General features: G+C 42.6%; 1 protein-coding gene across 1 annotated transcript in view; it reads left to right on the top strand.

The window, feature by feature from the left end:
- The first annotated feature begins 6,288 nt into the window (after window positions 1-6,288).
- LOC115172713 (chloride intracellular channel protein 4) overlaps window positions 6,289-20,119 on the top strand; it is a 29,592-nt gene continuing 15,761 nt past the window's right edge. Inside the window, exon 1 of the mRNA XM_029730408.1 lies at window positions 6,289-6,780. Coding sequence (XP_029586268.1) covers window positions 6,712-6,780 — 69 coding nt within the window. The 5' untranslated portion in view covers window positions 6,289-6,711. The remainder of the gene's footprint in view (window positions 6,781-20,119) is intronic.

Genomic DNA, 20,119 nt, shown 5'->3' with positions numbered 1-20,119 from the left:
AGTATGTAGTAATTTGGGGGGTGCTTATTTCTTGCATATCCCAACTCCCCGTTAGACACGTACAGGGAGTGGGTTCACCATTGTTCACCATTGAGGTTAAGTGCCTTGCTGAAGGGCACAGCTCCTGGTTTCGAACCAGCGACCCAATGTTGTCCCAATGTGCTAACCTCAAAGCTACTGGTCCATTAGTCGTCAGGGGCACTTCGGCACCTCTCCACCCGGCCAGAGGCGTCCCACTCACACAGCAACAGGGCAATCCGTCTTGTAAAGGTTTTACATTTACTAAAGAACAACCTATTGTCTTTACGGTTAATGCTTTTGTTGTAACACCTGCTCCAGAGGCGGGCCGACACCAGCAGTGTGTGCACATTGAGCAAGGTGCTACATCAGCATCGTTGCCATGGGCAACATGCAGAGGCGAGTCAAAACAAGGTCTGGATGGGGAGTTGAGCTGGCTCCACAGTCGGTGAGATTGCTTTATGATCCCTGCTTTTCATGAACGATTTGAATATGCTTGCGTATCTCTTTATCTATTTTCTGTGGGCTATCCCATCCAAACTAGCATACTATTTTGAAGGCACTCTACAGACCATGAGATAGATATGTTATTTGTTTGATTGTCTATTCCATAGCCATATCATTTTAAAAAGCCAGTTAATAGTTTGGCTAAAACAAAATTAAAAGATATTTGCTGTGATACACTGATTACTTTGTAGTGCCCTTTTATCTCATCTGCCAGCTATCACTAATGACAACATCTGTCATAAGAATTTAAAAAATGGACTGAAAATAGTCCATCCTGAAGTTTTTGATATTTAATGTACAAGATGCGTCTTGTGAAGGTTTTAAAGTAACTAAACAACAACCTGTTGTCTTTATGGTTAATAATGTTGTTGTAACACCAGCTCCAGAGGCGGGCCAAAGCAGGCTGTGTGTCTGCTGAACAAGTTGCTACATCAGCGTCGTTGCCACGGCAATATGCAGATGCCAGTCAAAACAAGGTGTCAAAGGGGGAGTTGAGCCAGCTCCACAGTCTCGTTGAGATTTCTGTATGATAAAATGTGAATATAAACAATTTGAATATGCTTGGGTATCTCTGTCAATTTTCCATAGGCTATCTTAACCAAACTAGTCATACTGTTTTGGAGGCACTATACAGACTATGAGATAAATATACTGAACAAAAATATAAACGCAACATGCAACAATTTCAAAGATTTTTCTGAGTTACAGTTCATAAAAGTAAATCAGTCAATTGAAATAAATGAATTAGGCCCTAATCTATGGATTTCACATGACTGGGAATACAGATACCCCAAAAAACACACAAAAAAACAGTCAGTATCTGGTGTAACCACCATTTGCCTCATGAAGCATGACACATCTCCTTCACGTTGAGTTGATCAGGCTGTTGATTGTGGCCTGTGGAATGTTGTCCTACTCCTCTTCAATGGCTGTGCGAAGTTGCTGGATATTGGCAGGAACTGGAAGACGCTGTTGAACACGTCAATCCAGAGCATCCCAAACATGCTCAATGGGTGACACTGGTGAGTATGCAGGCCACTGGGACATTTTCAGCTTCCAGGAATTGTGTACAGATCCTTTCGACATGGGGCCATGCATTACAATGCTGAAACATGATAATGGCGATGGCGGCAGATGAATGGTACGACATTGGGCCTCAGGATCTCGTCACGGTATCTTTGTGCATTCAAATTGCCATCGATAAAATGCAATTGTGTTCGTTGTCCGTAGCTTATACCTGCCATTACCATAACCCCTCCGCCACCATGGGGCACTCTGTTCACGATGTTGACATCAGCAAACCGCTCGCCCACACGATGCCACACTACGTGGTCTGCGGTTGTGAGGCCGGTTGGACGTACTACCGAATTCTCTAAAACAAAGTTTGAGGCTGCTTTTGGTAGAGAAATTAACATTAAATTCTCTGGAAACAGCTCTGGTGGACATTTCTGCAGTCAGCATGCCAATTGCACGCTCCCTCAAAACTTGAGACATCTGTGGCATTGTGTTGTGTGACAAAACTGCACATTTTAGAGAGGCCTTGTATTGTCCCCATCAAAAGGTACATCTGTATAATGATCATGTTTAATCAGCTTCTTGATATGCCACAACTGTCAGGTGTATGGGTTATCTTGGCAAAGGAGAAATGCTCACTAAGAGGGATGCAACCAAATTTGAGATAAATAAGCTTTTTGTGCGAATAGAAAAATCCTGGCATCTTTAATTTCAGCTCATGAAACATGGGACCAACACTTTACATGTTGCATTTATATTTTTGTTCAGTATAGTTGAGACCTACTGTACCATCAGACTTGACATGGCTCAAGATGGTTTTTACACCAGTAGCTCTACCATCAGATTGTGTCAGGTGGGAAGTGATATCATGATTTTGACCCCTCCACTGGTGACATGGCAGTATGTGTGTCTCCTGTAGACGGGGGAGGGAGGAGGGGGCTGACTGAGGTCTCATATTACGCCGGTGGGCGTCCCTGGACATTCTGTGACTTCGGCATGAGTCATCCTCTCCAACGGACGGACATCTGTGTGTGTGTGTGTGTGTGTGTGTGCATACACGTGTCAATCCATGTCTCTGTGTTGATTTTATTGTCCCCAGCACAAGGTGCATCTGTGTAATGATCATGATGTTTAACCAGCTTCTTGATATGCCACACCTGTCAGGTGGATGGATTATCTTGGCGAAGGAGAAATGCTCACTAACAGGGATGAAAACAAATTTGTGCACAACATTTTGAGAGATAAGCTTTTTGTGCGTATGAAGAAATTCTTGGAATCTTTTATTTCAGCTCATAAAACACGGGACCAACACTTTACATCTTGCATTTATATTTTTTTTCAGTATATGTTATTTATTTGATTGTCTATTCCATAGCCATATTATTTAAAAAAGTTTGTTAGTGGTTTGGCTAAAAGCAAATCACGATTTCTTTACATGTTTTGTATCAACATTTTTGGGAATCATGGACAGCACATTGTAATTGCAATAACATTTTATGTAGGCTATAATTTTGTTTTGTTTTGTTCTGCAAGCCCATGCAATACAAGTGATGCAAGCATAGCCGCAGGAAGCAGTTTTGGGTTGGGGGTGCTGGGGGATGCAGATTTCTATATAGGTCTGCTAATAAAGGACTAGTAAAGGCCCAGTGCACTACTTTTGTGAGAAAAAAAATGTAATTAAATGCATTTGTGTGTTTACCAGCATTTGTCACTTGAGTCTGATAATTATCTGTACAAAACAGTTAATCTGATAAAACTTGTGGAATATAAAAATATATTTTTTAAATACTTTGCAAATGCAACTTATTTCTATGTGAAAACTGAAATGGTCTATTCATTCCTTTTCCATTTTAGTAGACGCTCTTATCCAGAGCAACTTACAGTAGTGAGTGCATACCTTTTCGTACTGGTCCCACATGGGAATCAAACCCACAACCCTAGCATTGCAAACACCATGCTCTACCAACTGAGCCGCATCATCACAAACCACTTGATGTCTCAATGTACTCAATTACTGTACTGTTCATTGTTTTTCTTCATGGTGATGGAAAGTCTACAGGTACAAACCTAGATGACCAGCCTATGTACAACGCAGTAATTTACATTAAGTGTTTTTTAACCTCTACGGGCCACGGGGGCAGTATTGAGAATTTTGAAAAAAATATGTGGCAATTTTTAACTGCCTCCTACACCAACTCAGAAGCTAGGATATGCATATTATTAACACATTCGGATAGAAAACACTCTGAATTTTCTAAAACAGTTTGAATGGTGTCTGTAAGTATAACAAAACTCATATTGCAGGCAAAAACCTGTGAAAAATAGATTAAAAAAAATGAGAATTTTGTGACTGTACTATTTAGTGTCATTGTTTTAAAGATACCACAGTGAGAAAGGATTCAGTTCGCAACTCCTACTGCTTCCACTAGATGTCAACGATCTTTAGAAAGTTGTTGGAAGCATCTGTGATGAATACAGACCGAATAAGAAAGCTTACAAGTTGACACGTCATCACTTCATTTTTTGCGCCTGCGCATGAATCTGAGAAGAGTGCCTTTGTCATTATCGTTTATTCTAGACACTTGATAGGTTGTGTGAAAATATTACTGATGTTTACTGATGTTTCACGTTAAAAATGGACCAAAAGATTAATGATGAACAACGTTTGACATGTTTAAACAAACGTAAATAGATTATTTACTAGGTTTTCTTTAGCTTTTTGACGTGACTTTACACTGCCCACCTCATTTTGTGGGAGCCTACTGAACGCTAACTATTTGGACATAAATTATGAACTTTGTCAAAAGAAACCACATTTGTTCTGGACCTGGGATCTCTGGCAGCGCCTTCTGATGGAGATAATCAAAGGTAAGGGGATATTTAGAATGTTATTATCGATATTAGATGATGCTAATGCTAACGGTATAGCTTAGCTTAGCATATAGCTTATTGTTGTTAGCATAGGACCCAGTTTATGCAAAATGTGATTTCCCAGTAAAGTTATTTTGAGATCTGGCCATTCGGTAGCAATTACGAGATGATAATATATTATTCTTTGAATGACAATATTATAATTTACCAATGTTTTCGAATAGTAATTCCGTGATTTGTAATGCTGGATTCACTGGGTGCATTCGAGCCGAAAAAAATTCTGAATTTCACCGCGACTGTAAATGCTGTTTTTGGATATAAATATGAACTTGATGGAACTAAAAATGCATGTATTGTATAACATAATGTCCTATGAGTGTCATCTGATGCAGATTGTCAAAGGTAAGTGCATAATTCTAGCTAGTTTTCTGTCTGTTGATGCCCTTCTTTGAATTGGCTAAACATTACACGCAGCTATTGTCAATGTACTCTCCTCACATAACCTAACTTTATGCATTCTCCGTAATGCCTCTGAAAATCGGACAGCGTGGTTAGATTTAGGAGATATATCTTTCAAATGGAGGAAAATAGTTGATTATTTGATTTTTTTGAAATGATTACTCTTGCAGTTTTGAATTCCCCGCCATGGTCACATGACAATGAATCCCAATACCGGGATAAGATCGGGATAAGATCCTCAACAGGTTTTAAGAATGGTAAATTAATACTTCACAAAAAGTGGTTGTTTTCCATGTCATTTCCATGTTATTCCATTCGAATGATAATCACGGAGAAAGGCAAAGGGCAACAACTCTTACAATTCCAACTATTGAATCTTGCAAGATACTGTTCTTACTTATAAACTGGGTGGTTTGAGCCCTAAATGCTGATTGGCTGACAGCAGTGGTATATTTAAACAATAACGCCCGAGGAGGTGTGGTATATGGCCAATATACCACGGCTAAAGACTGTTCATATGTGTGACGCAACACAGAGTGCCTGGACACAGCCCTTAGCCGTGGTATCCCCGAGGTGCCTTATTGCTACTATAAACAGGTTTCCAACGTAATTAGAGCAGTAAAAATAAATGTTTTGTCATACCCGTGATATACGGTCTGTAATAAACTGGGTGGTTCGAGCCCTGAATGCTGATTGGCTGACAGCGGGGGTATATCAGATCGTATATCACGGGTATGACAAAACATTTATTTTTACTGCTCTAATTATGTTGGTAACCAGTTTAGAATAGCAATAAGGCACCTCAGGTTTTTTTTGGTATAAGGCCAATATACCACGGCTAAGGGCTGTATCCAGTCACTCTGCATTGCGTCATCCATAAGAACAGCCCTCAGCTGTGGTATATTGGCCATATTCCTCACCCCCTTGTGCCTTATTGCTTATTAATTTTACAACTACCTTTTTTGCCAAAGCAGAAATGCTGAAAAAATTTGCTTGGCTACAGATGTATAGATTGGTCTGCTAATACTAGTAACGGCCCAGTGCACTACTTTTGTGATAAAAAAAAAATGTTGGTTTATTGCAAGTGTAACCGATGTGAAATGGCTAGTTAGTTAGCGGTGGTGCGCGCTAATAGCGTTTCAATCGGTGACTTCACTCTCTCTGAGACTTGAAGTAGGGTTTCCCCTTGCGTTGCAAGGACCGCGGCTTTTGTGGCGCGATGGGTAACGTTGCTTCGTGGGGTGTCAGTTGTTGATGTGTGCAAGGGTCCCTGGTTCGAGCCCGGGTTGGGGCGAAGAGAGAGGGACGGAACCTACACTGTTACACAAGCACCTACAGCACCCCTACTTCCCGCGGCTCTGCACTTTGCCCAAAGGCGCATGCCGCACAGAGAACGCAGCAGGCATCCTTCCTCCATCAAGACTCCTCTCTGAAACCCTGCCCACATTTTTATTGTTTGCTCTGCAGAGGACATTACGCCTTTAAATATTCTTCGCTCCCGTCCTCTCTTCATCCTACTCCAGCACTCAAGCGATCAAAAAGACTGAAGAGTCAGAGGGATCAACGGTCGTTTTATAGCTGTTCTTTAACACCGAAGAAAGCGTTCAGTTTTGTAGACTGGCTGCACATTGCTATATTTGTGGTCGACTTTCTCCTCCCAGCACCTCAGCACTATTGTGTGAGAATTGCAGCGAGTGTCCAGCTGGTCACTAGCCTTGGAAAAGCTGTTATCCGAATACTGCGCGGAAAGGGGGTGGCGAAGAAGAGCGAGTAGGCTGAAGATACAAGTTTGTTGGAAAATAATATATATTTCATTTGGAACATTTTTAAGTTTAGTTCACAATGTCTCTGTCTGTACCCCATAATGGAATCAAGGCGGATAACGAACCCGTTATCGAGCTCTTTGTGAAGGTAAGTCCCTGAATAGATTGTCCAGTAGCAGGCTCTCTTTCGGCCGTCGCTTTCGGCATTGGGAAAAGTTTAGTTTGTTATTGATCAATATTCTTCTGAATAATAAGTTAGCATAATTATTATTAAGCCTAAATTGACAAATATATTTAGTAGTTTGTGGAGTTATCAGTAGAAACATATATACTTTTATTTCTTGGAGTGCGTAGGACAGTTACAAAAGTGGGCTGTCCTTATTTTATGTACCATTTGGTTTGAGTTAAATTGCTGCCATTTGCTTGTAAAAACGGTTGCCTGGACAAGCGTAGTTTACTGTGCATAGGTCGACACAAGTCAACGAGTCTTGCAAATAACATGGTGATCAGTTTGCCCAAGCGTTTTAAGATTTGTCACAATTTCAGTAGGTTCATTTTTTAGAAACTTTCCAAAGTGTGGCCATGTGGTTTTATGTCAGACGTGCAGGGCGGATACCACGGCCCTCTTCTCCCATCATAAGAGGGAGAGGAAGAAAAAAGCATCTCCCCTTTCAAGTGTGTCTCGATTTGGTACACATATTTTTTAATGAATAAGCGTGAATTGTAAAGGTAATTGAAAGTTAAGCAATAGCCCTTAAATCAGCGGAACATTGTCGCATCCAATCAATCGATAAAGCATACATTGTAGCACCGTTTGGTCGCATTATGGTCAAAATAATTGCTGCCCTAGACTTAAATACAGGATTCCGGTCGTGGGATATCTGGGAGGTTAGTTGTTTTTTTTGTCATGTCGAGGCACACTTGAAAGGGGGATGAAACTTGTGATATTTGTCAATTGGAGAGAGAATTAATGAATATCTTTACAATTACTGTCTTATGTTTATTATTAGGTCCTGCTTAGGCTGATAATGATAGTGGTGTGGTGCAAATAAATGCAACAAAACAGGCTTTCCCCTCCTCAAGTTTATAAGAAGTCGGAGAGTAACTGCTCAAATTTACACAGAAAATGGAAAGAAGCATTTGGCTCCCACAATATTCTCCCTCACCAAGTCTGCCAGAATGAGGATACCTCCCCCTTCATAGTTGGCATGCATTAGCGATGAAGTAGTACAGCTTGTTGTAGTGTATGTGAGGAAGCTCTTTGAACTTGCATTTCGATAAATCTAAAGTTACAAAAAAAAAAAAAAAGGTATACGAACTAGACTAGAAAGTTTGGGACATCAGACTGATATCTGACTTAGAATAGGACTGAAATGTTTTATAGACTCCCATCCTCCTGTTTGTGATCTGTAAATGTTTTTAATTTTCTTCTGCCAGTTGCTTGGCAGAGCGGGATAGGAGCGGGAGAGGGAAAACAGGGCGAGGGGGTGTGACCCCGGGGGAATGGAGGGGTGAGAGTGTTTGGGGTGCCTGAATTCAATTAGGGAAAAAACGTCAGAGGCCTTTTGCCTGCAAACAAGCTTTAATGGTGATGTAAACTCACTGCCCCCCTCCAAGCAGTGTTTCACTAGTGATTATGATCATCACTGGTTATGATGCTGCTGACAGTGAGATCTTGATACACGTGGCTCTTTTCTGCATGAAAGGGATGAAGGGCAATAGACAGACTCACGATCTGTCAGATGGCTCATTAACTTTTTGCAATATGACTGCAGTTATGGTGGACACACAGGACCTAGCAGTCTGCCTTCTTCATCGGCCTGTGTGAGAAAGGAGACGGAGACAAATCTAGACCTAATTGTTTATCACAGATTGGTCAAAAACTCTTTGCCCAGTTCTGTTCGGTGCTTGGGTTCAGTAGACAAATGGGATCTCTCTCTTTATCCTCCTTTGTTCTCATCTACTGACAGAGGTGATCTTCAGCGTCCAGGAGAGAGGCCTTTGTTGAGGGAGGATGAGTGTTTTGTATTGATAATGCTGGACTGTTTGCCTTTGGCCACTGGGCTTTCACTGCAGAACAGAAGACAGGGTGGTGTTAGTGACAGCCAGCTACAGCTAGCTATCTACCTCAGAGTGAGCCACCCCTCTCATTCAGGAGCAGTTACATCATCCCTGGTAACGCCACACATGTGTCTACAGCCACTCTCCCCCACTCCTCCCTCGGTTACTGTGCTGTGTGATCTTTCTCTGCTGCACTTGTGTACACAAGATCTTCCCCCATTGTCCGGGTGTGCGAAACATGGTAAACTAAAATCCAAATGCTAATTTGAGTGTCCCGGATTTTCTACTCACACTGTTTACTGTTGGTTTAGCCAGGAGTCTATGGAAATTGTTTGGATTGTAGAAGTGAGTTCAGGCCTCAAGGTTTTATAGATGCGGAATTGCAGAATTAACCTGACGTCAATTTAACCCTTGATCCCCTGCAGATTAATTATTGTTTTACAGTAGGCCTACACATACAAGGGGCAGTAGTGCTAGCTGGCATGTTGAGGAGTGTGAATTCTAAGTAATGGTGTTGATCTCAGTTGGCTCAGGAATTCCTTGATTCCTCCTCATAGCAGTCAAATAGGTAATTATTCATGTCTGCCATCTGTTTGCTCATATGAGACAGTTGGATTGTAAACTGTAGTTGGGATATCTGGCCAAGAGAAAGTTGAACTGCAAGTGGTTGTGCAGAATGATACCCAGCCTGAGATTTTAATGAAGGCTTGAAGACTACATTGGTGTCATTTTGATGGCTCAAATCCCACCCAACCCCTACCGTACCCATCCAGCCCTACCACACCTTAGGCTGAATCATCCCTCCTGACTACCCTCTCTGGAAGTGTGGTCACTTTTCCTTGATGACTCATATTATCTCGAGACTCAGGGCATCGGCCATTTATAGGCAGACAAATGCACAATGGCCACTCAATCACCCAGCACCCATATACCTTAGTTACTGAATGGAACATGAAGCAATACAGATGACTCCACAGATGAAACCAGAAATGACATGCTTTCAATCTTTAGTTTGTATGTTACCTTTGTATGCTGTCTCTCTGCCAGCAAGTTTGCCAAGGGCAAGGCTATTTCATGCTGGGATAAAGGCACAACTCCACCGCCTATCAATATTGACAACAGTGACAATAAACATCGGAAGTAATCTATTATGTCCCTGTCTGTGTTATGTGCCGCTGGAGAGAGTCACACGGACACCATGGCAACAGAGCCCAATAATGTACCATTCACCGCTTTTAAAGAACACCTGCAGGGATGTCTTCCCAGGATAACATCCTGAAGGTCAGCACACTTCTCCCTCATTCTCAGACCAGAGAGATGTCACGGGAAGAGCTGCTCATGTCCTGCACTTCTCTCCCAGTACTGTCTCCGTGTCTATATGTCTGTATTTGTAAACTCAGCAAAAAAAGAAACGTCCCTTTTTCAGGACCCTGTCTTTCAAAGATAATTAGTAAAAATCCAAATAACTTCACAGATCTTCATTGTAAAGGGTTTAAACACTGTTTCCCATGCTTGTTCAATGAACCATAAACAATTAATGAACATGCACCTGTGGAATGGTCGTTAAGACACTAACAGCTTACAGATGGTAGGCAATTAAGGTCACAGTTATGAAAAATTAGGACACTAAAGAGGCCTTTCTACTGACTCTGAAAAACACCAAAAGAAAGATGCCCAGGGTCCCGGCTCATCTGCGTGAACGTGCCTTAGGCATGCTGCAAAGAGGCATGAGGACTGCAGATGTGGCCAGGGCAATAAATTGCAATGTCTGTACTGTGAGACACCTAAGACAGCGCTACACGGAGACAGGAAGGCCAGCTGATCGTACTCGCAGTGACAGACCACGCGTAACAACACCTGCACAGGATTGGTACATCCGAACATCACACCTGTGGGACAGGTACAGGATGCTTGGGTTCAGTAGACAGATGGGATCTCTTTCTCTCTTTCTCTCTCTTTATCCTCTCTACTCAAGTCAACCAACAACTGCCCGAGTTACACCAGGAACGTACAATCCTTCCATCAGTGCTCAGACTGTCCGCAATAGGCTGAGAGAGGCAGGACTGAGGGTTTATAGGCCTGTTGTAAGGCAGGTCCTCACCAGACATCACCGGCAACAACGTTGCCTATGGGCACAAACCCACCGTTGCTAGATCAGACAGGACTGGCAAAAAGTGCTCTTCACTGACAAGTCGCGGTTTTGTCTCATCGGGGTGATGGTCGGATTCGTTTATCGTCGAAGGAATGAGCGTTACACCGAGGCCTGTACTCTGGAGCAGGATCGATTTGGAGGTGGAAGGTTTGTCATGGTCTGGGGCGGTGTCACAGCATCATCGAACTGAGCTTGTTCTCATTGCAGGCAATCTCAACGCTGTGCATTACAGGGAAGACATCCTCCTCCCTCATGTGGTACCCTTCCTGCAGGCTCATCCTGACATGACCCTCCAGCATGACAATGCCATCAGCCATACTGCTTGTTCTGTGTGTGATTTCCTGCAAGACAGGAATATCAGTGTTCTGCCATGGCCAACGAAGAGCCCGGATCTCAATCCCATTGAGCACGTCTGGGACCTGTTGGATTGGAGGGTGTCGGCTAGGGCCATTCCCCCAGAAATGTCCGGGAACTTGCAGGTACCTTGTTGGAAGAGTGGGGGTAACATCTCACAGCAAGAACTGTCAAATCTGGTGCAGTCCATGAGGAGGAGATGCACTGCAGTACTTAATGCAGCTGGTGGCCACACCAGATACTGACTGTTACTTTTGGTTTTGACCCCCCCCATTGTTCAGGGACATATTATTCCATTTCTGTTAGTCACATGTCTGTGGAACTTGTTCAGTTTATGTCTCAGTTGTTGAATCTTGTTATGTTCATACAAACATTTACACATGTTAAGTTTGCTGAAAATAAACGCAGTTGACAGTGAGAGGACGTTTCTTTTTTGCTGAGTTTATTTGTATTTATTATGGTTCCCCATTAGCTGCTGCCAAAGCAGCAGATACTTTTCCTGGGGTCCAGCAAAATTAAGGCAGTTTATACAATTTTAAAAACATTACAATACATTCACAGCATTACAATACATTCACAGATTCCACTTTCAGCCAGGAGAGATTGACATGCATATTATTAATATTAGCCCTCTGTGTGCATCCAAGGGCCAGCCGTGCTGCCCTGTTCTGAGCCAATTACAATTTTCCTAAGTCCTTTTTTGTGGCACCTGACCACACGACTGAACAGTAGTCAAAGTGCGACAAAACTAGGGCCTGTAGGACCTGCCTTGTTGATAGTGTTGTTAAGGCAGATCATCACTTTATTATAGACAGACTTCTCCCCATCTTAGCTACTACTGCATCAATATGTTTTGACCATGACAGTTTACAATCTAGGGTTACTCCAAGCAGTTTAGTCATCTCAATTTTGCTCAATTTCAACATTATTTATTACAATATTTTGTTGAGGTTTAGGGTTTATTGAGTGTTTTGTTCCAAATACAATGCTTATAGTTTTAGAAATACTTAGCCCTAACTTATTCCTTGCCACCCACTCTGAAACTAACTGCAGCTCTTTGTTGAGTGTTGCAGTCATTTCAGTCTCCGTAGTAGCTGACGTGTATAGTGTTGAATCATCCTCATACATAGACACTCTGGCTTTACTCAAAGTCAGTGGCATGTCATTAGTAAAAATGTATAAAAGCAAGGGGCCTAAACAGCTACCCTGGGCAATTCCTGATTCTAACTGGATTATATTTCAGAGGCTTCCATTAAATAACACCCTCTGTGTTCTGTTAGACAAGTAACTCATTATCCACAATATAGCAGGGGGTGTAAAGCCAGAACACATATGTTTTTCCAGCAGCAGACTATGATCGATAATGTCAAAAGCCGCACTGAAGTCTAACAAGACAGCCCCCACAATCATTTTATCATCAATTTATCTCAGCCAATCATCAGTCATTTGTGTAAGTGCTGTGCTTGTTGAGTGTCCTTCCCTATAAGCATGCTGAAATGATGTTGTCAATTTGTTTACTGTTAAATAGCACATTACATGTGACTCCATGTAATGTGAGATCTTCCATCAAAGGTTAATAATAGTTTTGCATGAGAATTATTAGGAACATATTTGAATAGCTTGTACACTGGTAGAAGCAGAATATATTTTGTTTAATCTTTGCCCTCCTTTGCCTCTGCTTAGTCATGTCATTATGTAGTAATTGTCAAAAAATGCAAGATCCAGTTTAAACACTGGGTTAACCATCAATAAACTGAACTGTTTTTTGGCCTCACAAGTATATTCTAGTATTAACTTGGCCTCAACTTTTTTTTAATGTCAATCTTTAATTTGCCCCTTGTTTGCATATTTACCTGAATCTTTTAGCGTAAGACATTTCTACCCCGGGGTGACAATTTGAAGCCAATTGAGAGTAGCCAGTTTTTATAGTCAAATCAATATAGCAGTTTATTCTCCCCAAGCACTATTGTACTGCTGCAGTCAGCATCATGAGTTAGGGGACAAAGATTAATGGTCTGTTGTTGTGTAGCGCTGCTGTTAACTGTGAGCGGTAGCTCTTCTCTGCACTATGGACTTGCTCCTCCAGCATCTGGGCTTCAAATTTAAACTGTCAGGACTGGGCCTTGGCCAAATGGACCCAGCAATGTACCACAACACAAGATTAGGGGGATTTCTTTTGATACTGTGTGTCTGTGTGCTCATGCCATCCTGTTCAGAGGAAAGGCTTGGTGCCTGTTGGGAGGAAGTTGCCATTTTAATCCTTCTGGTCCCAAGCAAGCCCTCTGCTAATGAGGCATTTCTCGTGTAGGCCAATGACAGGAAACAAGATTGACTTAGAACAACAAGGAATGAGGGAGAATGATGGATAGGGAGTGAGAAAATGGAGAAGAGAGGGGGGAACATAGCAAAGGGTTTAGGATGTGTTGGGAAAGGGCAGGCAACAATTCAGACAGAAATAGAACTTTATAGATCAGATTTAAACAAGTTTACAAATAGACATGGCCTCTGACATTTTTAGCTCTCTGTTACATCAACTTCACTAAGAGGGTGCTCGAGTGCTCAACCTCAGAAATGAGGGGAATCTACCCTCGGGGCAGGCAGTGTAACCCAATCTGTCACGACCCGATCCCCTCTGCTCATGTTTCACATGCTGCTTGCATCCTCACAGCAACACACTAGTAAAATGAGCGACAGTGAGCCATGCCTAGTGTAGATAACCCTTAGTGAGCTATCCAAACATAGAGGATAGAGTAGCAAGGGACCAACCAGACCCATCCCTCCAACTCCCTCCTTCACTCTATCCACATACATTTTTCTGTCATTTAAAGCCATGCGTATTGCTTTTCAGTGTCAGTGGGTGAACTGTTCTAGCCACTTGGTCCATAGTATGGTAATTATACCATATAACCTATACTTCTACACCTTTTACAATCGTGTGGATGGGCTACTCAAGTCAACCACTTACAGTACTTGGCATTGTTACTGTAAGAATGAGCTCATAAGTTTTGGGACATCTTTGTGTGTGTGCCAGACTCTGGATCAGAATGAAACGCTACAGTAGGTCAAAGGTGGGTTGTCTGGTGTTCTGGCCAGTTGGACCAAATGCTTAAAATGAGCAATGAGGCTGGTGTTTGTTTGTGTGTCCATGGTGCAGGCTTTGCTGCCATGTCAAACTGGCTAACACCCATAGTACAATGTTTGAGCCAAAGGGTGGTTCTTTAAAGTGGTCTAGACTTTAGCCATCTTTTCAGAGAACCACCACATTTTGTATTGACGTTGCCTCTAGCAGATGCATGTTGAACAGTGGAGGCTGCTGAGGGGAGGGTGGCTCATAATAATGGCCGGAATGGAGTGAATGGAATGGTATCAAACACAGTGTTTTCATCTGTTTGATACTACGCCATTCCAGCCTTTATTATGAGCCATCCTCCCCTCCGCAGCCTCCACTGATGTTGAAGGCTACATGTAGCGTTTTAATGATGGGTGTGTACAGAGTGAGTGGGACTGGGATGGTCGGTGAGGAATGCAGTGTGTGTCTCGGAGTCATCTGTCTGGGGTCTGTTATTTTGTAAGGCGGTGGACCTCAGTGTACAAACTCTTTAAACGACAGTCACAGGGAGATGAGCAACACGGTTTCATCTTCACGTCTCCTGCACGTGTCTCTCTTTTTCTCCCTCCCCTGTTTCTGTCTTGTTCTTTGCTTTTTACTTTTCTTGATTCATGTTTCACTCAACTTCATCCCTGACTTTCAGTTATAATTTCATACTGTGTTATTATTCTTAACCTGGAGAGAGTAATGGGTCATGTTATTGATAACTCAGTCAGCTAAATTTGATCCCTCTCCACCCCTCGGTCAGTGTTCCAATGAACCTTTCATGTTGCAAGCCTAACCTCCACTACCTCTGTAGGCCTGTCTGTCTGGGAGACGTTTGGTTCTGTCTGGGAGATGTTTGGTTTCCACTCCATGACGTCCACATGATTCAGAGGCACACCAGGGTGTGTTGCATTTCCTTCCCGTAGGGTCTGACTCCTACACACTCTCATCCTTTGGACCACAGCCACCCAGCCATAGCCAAGTCCGCCTTTGTCCCAGCCCTTCCCTTCTAAGTAACAGCCTCACCTCAGCCAACTCTGCCTATACCAGTCCACCAAACCAAGCCCAACTTCAGCCAGCCCAGTCCTCCCAGCCCAGTCTGCATGCTTGTCCAGCCCAGTCCTCCCAGCCCAGTCTGCATGCTTGTCCAGCCCAGTCCTCCCAGCCCAGTCTGCATGCTTGTCCAGCCCAGTCCTCCCAGCCCAGTCTGCATGCTTGTCCATCCCAGTCTACATGCTTGTCCAGCCCAGTCCTCCCAGCCCAGTCTGCATGCTTGTCCAGCCCAGTCCTCCCAGCCCAGTCTTCATGCTTGTCCAGCCCAGTCCTCCCAGCCCAGTCTGCATGCTTGTCCAGCCCAGAGTAGGCGTGACATAACATGATGTGGCTTCCCTTCCCAGAGGAAATTCCTCCTGTGTCACTGGGCGAGAGACGAGAGGAGAGCAGCGGAGCACTTGTTGGCCAGCCGGCCAGCTCCATATTTGGTAAAGTGTGGCTTGAATTTGAGCCCACCCAATTTAGAATGTTAAGTGTGAGCGAAGGGGAGGATATGACCGTGATTTGACTAAAATTAGGCCTGGAGCAGACTGGGCAGAACTCTCCAAAGGAAAAACAATAGACATGCTACCGGTCCCGGTCTAAAGCTTTGATCTCCCACCACTTTGGTGGAGTGGAGTGGAGTATTCTGGCCTTTTTAAAAGGTTAGGTGGATGATCGTTATTACAAAGGCACTGATGAAAATGACCTGACTGGTAATTTATACAATCCCTAAAGTGAGTTGCTGAGAGAGAGGGAGGCGGAGTGGGACATCCCATGATTTTTATTGCTGATGTTCCTAGCTATAAAATGTTATGGGACGTGAGAAAAATACACTGTTTGTATATACCAGTTAAAATGCTGAGTAGCCAGTTTATTAAAATATCCTGAAGCTAACTACAGTGCATTCAGAAAGTATTCAGAACCCTTCCCTTTTTCCAAATTTTGTTACGTTACAGCCTTATTCTAAAATGTTATACATTTTTTAAAATCCTCATCAATCTACACAAAATACCCCACCCATAATGACAAAGCAAAAACTAGTACATTTTTTAAATATAATTTATTACAAATAAAAAACAGATACCTTATTTACATAAGAATTCATACCTTTTGCTATTAGACTCGAAATTGAGCTCAGGTGCGTCCTGTTTCCATTGATCATCCTTGAGATGTTTCTACAACTTGATTGGAGTCCACCTGCGGTAAATTGAATTGATTGGACATGATTTGGAAAGGCACACACCTGTGTATATAAGGTCCCACAGTTGACAGTGCATGTCAGAGAAAAACCAAGACATGAGGTCGAAGGAATTATCCGTAGAGCTCTGAGACAGGATTGTGTCAAGGCACAGATCTGGAGAAGGATGCACATGGATGCAATGTTGGGTTGTATTGGACAAAGTCTCAGTCTTAAATCATTTTCCATACACAGTCTGTGCCTGTATTTAGTTTTCATGCTAGTGAGGGCCGAGAATCCACTCTCACATAGGTACGTGGTTGCAAAGGGCATCAGTGTCTTAACAGCGCGATTTGCCAAGGCAAGAAACTCTGAGCGCAGCCCTATCCAGAAATCTGGCAGTGGCTTCTGATTAAATTCAATTTTCACAGAACCGCTTGTTGCAATTTCGATGAGGCTCTCTTGTTCAGATATCAGTAAGTGGACTGGAGGCAGGGCATGAAAGGGATAACGAATCAAGTTGTTTGTGTCATCCTTTTCAGGAAAGTACCTGCGTAATTGTGCAGCCAGCTCACTCAGGTGCTTCGCTATATGACATTTGACATTGAGCTTGAGTTCATTTGCACACAAAAAAATAACTTCTTAATCATAGCCTCAATTTTGTCCCGCACATTAAATATATTTGAGAAGAGTCCCTGTAATCCTAGATTCAGATCATTCAGGCGAGAAAAAACATCACCCAGATAGCCAGTCGTGTGAGAAACTCGTCTCTCAATTCAAAAAAACGTGTCAATACTTTGCCCCTTGATAAACAGTGCATAAAATACACGAGAGTTCAGGGCCTTGCTTTAACTAAGTTAGCCATTTTCACTGTTGTGTCCAAAACGTCTTTCAGGCTGTCAGGATTTCCCTTGGCAGCAAGAGCCTCTCGGTGGATGCTGCAGTGTTACCCAAGTGACGTCAGGAGCAACTGCTTGCACGCGCGTTACCACTCCACTATGTCTCCCTGTCATGGCTTTTGCGCCATCAGTACAGATACCAACACATCTTGACCACCAAAGTCCATTTGATGTCACAAAGCTGTCCAGTACTTTAAAAATATCCTCTCCTGTTGTCCTGGTTTCCAGTGGTTTGCAGAAGAGGATGTCTTCCTTAATTTACCCCCCATAAACGTAATGAACATATACCCGGAGCTGTGCCAGGCCCACCATGTCTGTTGACTCATCCAGCTGTAACGCATAGAATTTACTGGCTTGTATGCGAAGCAGTAATTGTTTTAAAACATCTTCTGCCATGTCACTGATGCGTCGTGAAACAGTGTTGTTTGATGAGGACATTGTCTGTATAGTTTTTTGGGCCTTTTCCCCCAGCATTGTCCCAGCCATATCCGCGGCAGCAGGAAGAATTAAGCCTCTTCTTATTAATGGTATCTGTTGCTTTTATACGTCTTACTACTCGAAAGTCGTCTTTATTCTCGCTCAAAAAACTCCTGTGGCTTATTTTTCAAATTGTCATGTTTCGTTTCTAAATGTCTGCGCAAGAGTGAAGGTTTCCCGCGAGAGAATAACGGTTAATGTGATTGGATGTTAATTATTTGACTAGTCTACCTGTATTTGATATTGCGTTGTTATTTCGCTGAACACTAAATGGTTTAATTAGATTTTTGGCAGTGAAACAAGGCTACTCAGGCGAGAAAAAAACCTCACCCAAATGTATAGCCCCGTTGGAAAATATAAATCTACTGTTTGAAAATGTGAACATTTTTATTACATTTAAAAAATATATATTTATTTTCGTAAAAAATGTGAATCAAATTTTTTATTGGCGTACCCACGGCGGCATTGCGTACCCCAGTTTGGGAATACTTGCTCTATGGAGATGGGAGAAACTTCCACACCAATCAGGTCTTTATGGTAGAGTGGCCAGACGGAAGCCACTCCTCAGTAAAATGCACGACAGTTTGGAGTTGCCAAATATCACCTAAAGGACTCTCGGACCATGAGAAACAAGATCCTTTGGCCTGATGAAACCAAGATTGAACATTTTGGTCTGAATTCCAAGCGTCACATCTGGAGGATTCCTGGCACCACCATGCTGTGGGGATGTTTTTCAGCGGCAGGGACTGGGAGACTAGTCAGGATCGAGGGAAAGATGAACGGAGCAAAGTACAGAGAGATCCTTGATGAAAACCTGCTCCAGAGCACTCAGGACCTCAGACTGGGGTGAAGTTTCACCTTCCAACAGGACAACGACCCAAAAGAACTCAGGAGTGGCTTCGGGACAAGTCTCTGAATGTCCTTGAGTGGCCCAGCCAGAGCCCGGACTTGAACCCGATCGAACATCTGGAGAGACCTGAAAATAGCTGTGCAGCGACGCTCCCCATCCAACCTGACAGAGTCTGAGAGGATCTACAGAGAAGATTGGTAGAAACTCCCCAAATACAGGTGTGCCAAGCTTGTAGAGTCATACCAAAGAAGACTCGAGGGTGTAATCGCTGCCAAAGGTGCTTCAACAAAGTACCGAGTAAAAGGTCTGAATACTTATGTAAATGTGATATTTCAGTTTTTTATTTGTAATAAATTTGCAAACATTTCGAAAAAACAGTTTTTACTTTGTCATTATGTGGTATTGGAGAAAATGTATCCCATAACATTTTAACATGGCAATAGCGGTTCTGTCATTCAGCCTACAGTAGCAGCCAATGTGGGATGTTCAATGTAGGCCTACATAAAAAAAAACATTTGAAAAAAACATGCTTGGCTTGACATTAACCTGTTTATCCACTTGTCCTTCAGACAAGGAGGTGACTGAACATGTTTTTTGTGTTGTTTGATGCAAGAAACCACTTTACAAAATAAATGCATTATTATTCCAATACCATTATTACAGAGAATCAGACAAATTCTGCTACCCTCTGCCTATTGGCTACTTAGCTTATTAAAGCCTGTCTAAAAATACAACACTGCCCCTTCAAGACAATAAAAAGCTCTTTACTTGACTCGCTTTTCAAAGATGTCTATAAATGTACATGTTTTGTGTTCTTGTAGGAATAAATCACTCCCCTATTGCTGACTACAAATGATCTATAACTGGGCTAATTGCGCACTAACTAGCAAAATATGAACAAAATGTGCACACGTGTCTACATGCATCTCTGGCTTTGATCTCAAAACAAGCGCATCCATTCACGACTACAGCTGTAAATACAGTCCAGTTCAATGTAAATGGCACATATCCATATATGGCAAAGGTCTATTTCCATATAGACTTACTGCAGCTCTGATTTGGTTATGCTGCACTGGTCTGTGTAGAGTACGGGCTGAGTCGTATTCAATACAATCCTACTCCGATGCATTCTGCCTACAACATAATCTCTTGTATAGTTAGTTTTGTTTTAGTATGTTGCATTGAAAGTGGCTAATATTGCGTTGATTCGATCACAATTGCCACAGTAAAGGAAACGTTGATAGTGTTAACTAACAGGGAAAACTCAAAGTTGAGTGAAGTTCAATCTCGTGCTTCTCTTAGTCTTGGGCTACTGTGCACCTGCACACGCAAGCAGCTTAGAGGGAACATAAGTCCCCAGCACAAGGTGCACCTGTGTAATGATCATG

This window comes from Salmo trutta, chromosome 33 (assembly GCF_901001165.1).
Source record: "Salmo trutta chromosome 33, fSalTru1.1, whole genome shotgun sequence".
Classification (NCBI taxonomy): Eukaryota; Metazoa; Chordata; class Actinopteri; order Salmoniformes; family Salmonidae; genus Salmo; species Salmo trutta.
The sequence above is the reverse complement of the archived record's forward strand: the minus strand, read 5'-3'. Positions and strand labels throughout refer to the sequence as shown.